Raw genomic sequence first — 7114 nt, 5'->3', positions numbered from 1 at the left:
GCCCACCAGCGGTGCGCCCGCCACCTGCAGCTCGTCCCCCACCCCGTGCCACCTGGAGCCCCCCCGCTCCGCCTTGCCCCCGCCCACCTGCCGCGCTCGCTCCGCCAGCCCCCCCCCCCCCCGGATTGCCCCCACCTGCCGCGCTCCCCCACCGGCGGCTGGCGCGCCCCGGCCCCGCCCCCGCGCCCCGGAGCCCGCCCTAGGCCGCCCATTGGCGCGCGCGGCGCGGCCGGGGCGGACGGTTCCGAGTGGCAGCGGCGCGGGCGGGGTCCAGGCTGCTGCGCGTCCGCCCCGGCACTGCTCGGCCTGCTCGCCATGGACGACGACGACGTCTCCGCCCGCAAGGGCTCCTTCCGAAAGTTCCTGGAGCACCTCTCCGGGGCCGGCAAGGCCATCGGCGTGCTGACCAGCGGCGGGGATGCCCAAGGTGCGCGGCCGCCCGGCCGGCCGGGGAGGGGTGATGGGAGGAGGGCGCGGGGACGGGGTGCCCGGGGCGAGCGGGGAGCGGCGATGGGAGCCCCGAAGAGGCGAGGAGGAGGGGGTGCGCGGATGAGACGAGGGTGGGGGCCCGCCCCGGCGCCCGGGAGCCGCAGGGGGGCCTTCCGGGGCACGAGTGGGCGGAGCGGCCTCGGAAGGGGTGGCTGCGGGGGGCGGGGGTCAGGAGGAGGGGGGTTGTGGCCCGGGGACGCTTTATCAGGAAGATCGGTTAATTTCCCACCCCCACGTTTATGTTTTAAATTGGGGCTGGGGACGGGGTCTCCCGAGGTCATTTCTCCTCGGAGTCGTAGGGCGGGGCGATGCTCCTCCGAGGCTTGGGGAGAGCGCGGCCCCCCGGATGCCGCGGCTCCCTCCCCGTCGACCCCCCTCCCCTTGCGGGAAGAACGGCCGGTCCCCACCGCGCGTCCTGCGGATTCGCGTCCCCGCGCGGCGCGGGCGGGCTCCCCGCTGTTGCATTGCGGGGCGCGGCGGGGAGCGCGAGGGGACCCGCGGGGGGCCCCGGGCCCGGTTTCCGCCGCTCCGCTGACAAAACCGAAGACGGGAATGGGTCACTAGGCCCGCCCCGCCGGCCTCCTTTGGCGGGGGGAAGGACCAGGAAGCCGCGGACTCCGGGGCGTCGCCAGCCCCGGGGCGCGGACTCCAGCCCTCCCCGCCACCCCCACCATGTGGAGGCCGCCTTGGGGAGAGGGGGACGCAAGCCCGGGGCCGCGGACACCCAAGAGATGTTTATAGTTAAGGGAGGGGTGACCCGGCCACGCCCGGCCTCTGGCGCTGGGTGCACGTGGGGCCACCGGAGCTCTCGGACGGTGGGGTTTCCTGGCCCAGGTGCATCGATGGGTGGGGCACGCCGACCGCTGGGAAGTGGACCCGAGGCGTCCTCGCAGCCTAGAGATGGCCGGGGCTGCAGGCGCCCATCCAGCTGGGTCTGCTGGTGTTTTCTCCCCCCCTCCTGCTCCAGCCTGACGCGGGAGCGTTTCTGGGCCACACGAGGCGGAAGGATGCTGGAGCGCGCTGCCTGGCACTTCCCCTCTCCCTCCCCCCCCCCCCCCCCCCCCACCGCCCACCGCGCCCGTGACCTTCCCGTCGCCCTTGAGCCGGGCGTGGCTGGCGCGGGGGCGGCAGGTTGGGGCGCTGTGGCCTCAGCCCCGCCCTTCGCGCGTCTACGTGATGCCGGGCCAGTCGCCACCCTCGCGCCCTGCGCCCTTGGCCCTGGGCACCCGGCGCGGGGACTGCGTGCTGTCCGCACCGCGGAGCGGGAGTCCGGCGGGAGCCGCCTCTTCCACCCTGGGAGGCAGCCGTGCTGCTCACCGCCCCCCTTCCCCCCACCCACACAGGCCCGCCTTCCCTTCCGGAGGGGGGGACCCCCGGCTGATCGAGCAGTTCCCCCGGTGACCTAGTATCCTAGTAAAGTGATCCCCCGAGTAAACATTCCGCAGGCGCGAAGTGTTGTGACAGGGCACTGGCCCGGCCTGGAAACACGGGGGAACACTGTATTGTCGCTTAAGTAAACACCCAACGTGTGCCACGTGGAGTCCGGGTGGGGTCGCCGTGGGGCTCAGAGTGGCTTCCCCGCCAACCGCGGCTTGAAAAGCACGTGCGTGTGGAGACGTGGGCTGGCACACTTTCGGAAGCATCCTGGGTGAATCTTAATCTGGGCCTCGACAGGGGGATGCACCGTTGGGCAGGAAGACGAACTGGCTTTTAAACCACAGGGCTTCAGGGTCAGAGTTTCAAGGTGGTTTTACAATTAAGGCTCTAGGTCTGGTGAAAATACATGGACGGGTCATTCTTTTGAACCCCCGTCCAAAAGCTTGCTCAGCTACCTGGTAGGTGACGTGCACGGACTCGAGGTGATGGCACAGGAGAGTCAGCATTTTCTGTCACTTCTCCTGGCTCAGCCACCTGTGAGTAGTTGTAAGTAACAAGAGGCCAGTGAGTCCACACAGCTGGTCACTGGGAGAGGAAACGTTGAGACCCAGACTTGAGAAGGCCGCTCCGGGGTGTCAGATTAATGGGAAGTGCCTGACACTCTCAGTTGGGCATCGGGCTGCCCCTGGGAGAGCCTCCCGTGGTCTGGGCATTTATCCGGCAGAGCTGAGGCCTTCGACTCCGTGTTGTCTGGAACTCCATGGGAAGCAGCATCTCCTGCTTTGGTATTTTGAGCTCTGACTGAGGGTCTCCATCCGCTTCTGTCTGAGAAAGCTCCTCCCAGCGTGTGCTCGGTCAGTCTCAGCAGCAGCAGATTTACAGACCCCTAGAGAAGGTTGTTCCTAGAGATGCTGTCTAAGACGCTCTGTTCTTTTCCCATTTTATCTTGATTCCAGATTCTATCAGCCAAGATAGGAGAATTTTGCTCATAGCTAAAGATCCAGGAGAGCATGTGCAAGCCTTAATTTAAAGGTAGTTTTCTTTTTTCTTTAATTTTTATTTATTTATTTTTTTTGAAAAAAAATTTTTTTTTTTCAACATTTATTTATTTTTGGGACAGAGAGAGACAGAGCATGAACGGGGGAGGGGCAGAGAGAGAGGGAGACACAGAATCGGAAACAGGCTCCAGGCTCTGAGCCATCAGTCCAGAGCCTGACGCGGGGCTCGAACTCACGGACTGCGAGATCGTGACCTGGCTGAAGTCGGACGCCCAACCGACTGCGCCACCCAGGCGCCCCATTTTCTTTAATTTTTAGAAATCTTTTTATTTTTGAGAGAGAGAGAGAGAGAGAGAGAAAGAGAGCATGAGCGCATGAGCGGAGGAGGGGCAGAGAGAGAGGGAGACACAGAATCCGAAGCAGGCTCCAGCCTCTGAGCTGTCAGCACAGAGCCCGACGCGGGTCTTGAACTCACGGACTGAGAGATCATGACCTGAGCCGAAGTCGGACGGTTAACCAGCTGAGCCACCCAGATGCCCCACAAGGTAGTTTCCTAATACGGTGTGGAATGATGGTCGGATTCCACGTGGAGATGACCATGGCTACTATTTGGGGGGCCGGGAGCGCTACGCTTTCCGTCTCCAGGCCTCATTACGTTACTCCACGGTGCGTATGTCTTCATTTTCGAGGTGGGGAGAAGGTCCTACAGACTCGCGAGTGACTTCGTTCAGGTCACGTGGCTCATATGTGGCAGTTGGCAGGATTTAGGCAAAGCCCTGTGAGCCCTCAATCCCCAGTACTTCCCAGCAGGCCATGCTCTCCGGGGGCCTTTCTTCGGTGAAGCTGTAAAGTTCAGGTCCAAGTTAACGCTCCAAAGTGTGCAAAGCCCAGCTTGCTCAACATTATACGGATGATTTTTCCACAGCTTTGTGAGGGGAGCAGAAAACGCCTGTTTACAGTGATAGCACTGGGGTAGCCGAAGCAGTCCCATGTCGATACCAGAGTGATGGAGTGCTTTTGTTTTCCACTCGAGTTTTGTGTAATTATTTTAAAAATAAGAAGAAGAAAGAAAAAAAAATCCCCTCATCTGTATTCCCACAGCCCCCCACCCCACCCCTTAAGGAAGGCTATTTCTAGACCTTATTGTTCTTCTCATTCTTTGGGTTTCTTCTGTTGTCGCAAGGACGTCTGCAAGTTTAAACTGATTTTCCACCTTGCTGGATGGACAGCCTTTCCATGACTAAGCAGCCACCCTCCAGCAAGATTGTGTCACTCACCAAACATGATTCAGAGTGTGGGCTCCGGAAGGCCGGGTACAGCTGAGAAGGTGCAGGAACCCAGGGCAGCGAGGCTAGGAAGGCTGAGTCCCTCTTTCACCTGAGGCAAAGCAAGCACGAGTACAGTATTCGGGGAGCTCACATGAACGGAGTCTGGATCAGCCTTTCCAGCATCAGCAAGAATAACTTGCAGGATGAGTACCTACCTTCTGGGCTGTGCAGGCGCTACTCTGTGCTAATTTAGTGCACACGGGGGCAAGCGGGCTTTGTGGGGAGCTGCCTGCCTTCAGCTCTAAGTGGTAGACAGGGCCGGGCCACAGCGGTGCAGAGGGCACGGGAGGAGGGGGACCCCAGTGTCTCTCCCCAAGTGCATTTCTGGGGTCCAGCACAGGACGCGGCACGGGACAGGCTCTCGAGTGTTTGCTGCACGGCTCCCCTGACTCTCACTGAGGCCTGTGGGCCACTCCCTGTCGCAAAATGCCAGGCGACTGGAGTTCTGGCTCCTTCCTTTTCTCATGAAGTCATTTCGATGACTGAGCCTCACTAATCAAAAGCAGTCCTTCTGCAGAGCGGTGCCTGGGAACGCCAAGGCCTCGAAGATTCGAACTTGAGCACCGTAGTCGGGAATGTGAGGCTCTGGTCTCGGGGCCTCGGGCACGAGGGTGGTCCTGCCATTGAACACGCGAAGCCGCAACACCGCACTGGGCCCTGCTCGGGTGGGTTCCTTCTGTGCGCGCCAGGAGCCCAGCTCGATGCAGAGGGAAGCGGGGGCCAGTGGGCATCTTGTCTCTGAGGACTCTGGGGCCCCTCACTGCCCTGGAACTCTGTCCACATACGTTCTGTAACGGGGTTTATTTTCCACTTAAGATGTAATAATTAATTTATCAAAAACTGTTGCGTCCTGGCAGCGGTGTGTTAGAATCACAGCGGTAACCCTGTGAGCAATCAGCGATCGCACCGTTTTCTGGAACTGTGGCACACGCACCGTGTGGCACACCCAGGTGACTTAGACGCTGGACACTTGGTCGCCTTTCAGAAAAACTCAAACCCGGTTACGGGAAGCAAACAGCTTTGGCTCGGAACTGAAACGTTTCATCAGGGGGAGCCGGGGGCCCCCGGGGGCCACTCTGCCCACCAGAGGGGCCACCAGGAGCCATCACCGTTAGAAACACAGAGACGGGCCGGGACGGGGTGACAGCAAATGTGGGGACCCAAAACTGTATGCTTGCTGCGGTTGTAATTAGGTCAGGAGGGTGTATCTGGACAAAGGGCAGGGGGCTTTACGTTAAAAATGGTCGGGTGCTGTGTGTCCACCTCCCTCTTCTCAGCAAGCTCAGCAGGGCGCTCTGTCTGTATTTGGTGCACCTGCCTGGGGGCCCTGGTGTCCGCCCCCCCACCCCTTTATCCCAGACGTCTTTGCCGCCATGTACTTAGCGTGCCTGGAATTACACACGTTGTGCCTGTCAGGACGAGAGTGTGGAGCCCCGGGCCCCCCAGAACCCTGGGGCTGTTGGGGGTGAATAGCCTGGTTCCTGCTCTCCACCAGGGTCCTGCCAGGGTCCCACTCTCCCCTGGGCGGGGCCTCCAGTGCTCATTTGCATAACAAAGCCACAGAATCGCTCTCCTGCTGTCCTCTCCCCAACTCCCTTCTTGCTCCCCCTTCCTCTCCCCTCCTCCCCAGTGAGAGTCTTCCATCCAGGGACGCTGCCCCGCCCTCCTGCCCCTGGGGGCTCTGGAGCTTTGTCCCCCTGGTTTCCAAGAAGCCACCCAGGTGAGGCGCGTTCTGGTGTCGCGGGTCTGGGCACCGCACCTCTGGTCCCTCTGGTCGGCTCAGGGCCACGCTGGAGTTGGGGTCCACGGGGCAGCTCGGCCCATCAGGACGAGGATCTTGACTGGGAGGGTTACGCATAGGACTCCTTGCATGGAGCATGTAACAAGTGATGTGGCTGGACGTGTCTTCGACTGGGAACCGGTTGGCAGAGCAGGTGCGGTGGCCGCCCGCGGCCCTTCCTCCTCGGCTCAGCTCTGGATTAATATTCCTGGGGTTAGATTCCCCTTCCCATGTCCTCCTCCCATCAATGAGCGAGGCTGCCTGGGTGCAGAGTGATGCCCGGGGCAGACGGCGGACGCCCTCTGTCAGGGAGCCGGACCCGGCGGACAGCCTGTTTCTGGAAGGCCCGGGACACCTGTGCGCAGAGACTCTCCACACGCCCCATGGGGGGCTGAGGGGTGAACCAGCGCATAGTAGTACCCTGGCATGGGGGCGGCGGGGGGGGCGTGCAGGGGCTGGGGGAAGAGGTCAGGGCCAGGTGGGTGAGGTTCCGGGGAGGGGCAGGCAGTGAGGACTTTGGATTTGCCTTGTGGGTTCAGGGAAGCCACCTGAGGTGTGGGTGCAAAGCCCAAGTTTAGGGTCTCATGGGGAGCAGGATTGGGCCATAGCTGGAGGGTTGCAGGACTGGAGCTGGGCCCCTGGCAAGACGCCCCTATGGCGGGGACCCAGGAGGGTCGGGTGACTTTTCAGGTGGAGGGTTTGGCCTCAGGTAGGAGCTCACAGTAGGGCAGGAAGAAAGGCAGAGCCGGGAGCAGCGGTGGAGGCAGGCAGGTTGGTAGAATGTTCTTGATAGCCTTGCTTAGACTAGTGAACAATGGGAGGTCCAGGAAAACCCATCAGCAGGGGATGAGCTGTTAGGTGTCTGGAATATTCTCCACCTTTCCAAGGAGCTTTGCTCTGATGCTCCCGGCAAGAGACCACACCACTGTTACGGTGTGGATTCAGAAGTAGATTCCACTGCTGTGTGATAGAAACCAGGCTCCCACATGAGGCCCATTATGGATGTCACTATGTAGCCACTGCATTACAGAAGGGAAAACAGGGGGTCCTGGGGGGCTCGGTCGGTTGAGTGTCCGACTTCGGCCCAGGTCACCATCTCACGGTTAGTGGGTTCGGGCCCCACATCGGGCTCTGTGCTGACA

General features: G+C 61.4%; 1 protein-coding gene across 5 annotated transcripts in view; it reads left to right on the top strand.

Annotated features, from left to right (window-relative positions):
* Positions 1-232: 232 nt before the first annotated feature.
* Positions 233-7114, top strand: part of PFKP (phosphofructokinase, platelet) — a 55813-nt gene continuing 48931 nt past the window's right edge. For 2 of the 5 annotated variants that reach the window (XM_058682026.1, XM_058682024.1), the window contains exon 1: positions 233-427. In XM_058682026.1, coding sequence (XP_058538009.1) covers positions 316-427 — 112 coding nt within the window. In that variant the 5' untranslated portion in view covers positions 233-315. The remainder of the gene's footprint in view (positions 428-7114) is intronic. The other 3 variants (XM_058682028.1, XM_058682025.1, XM_058682027.1) reach the window with 3 other exon arrangements.

The sequence above is a fragment of the Neofelis nebulosa genome, chromosome 8, assembly GCF_028018385.1.
Source record: "Neofelis nebulosa isolate mNeoNeb1 chromosome 8, mNeoNeb1.pri, whole genome shotgun sequence".
Taxonomy (NCBI): Eukaryota; Metazoa; Chordata; class Mammalia; order Carnivora; family Felidae; genus Neofelis; species Neofelis nebulosa.
This window is presented reverse-complemented; position numbering and strand designations above follow the sequence as displayed.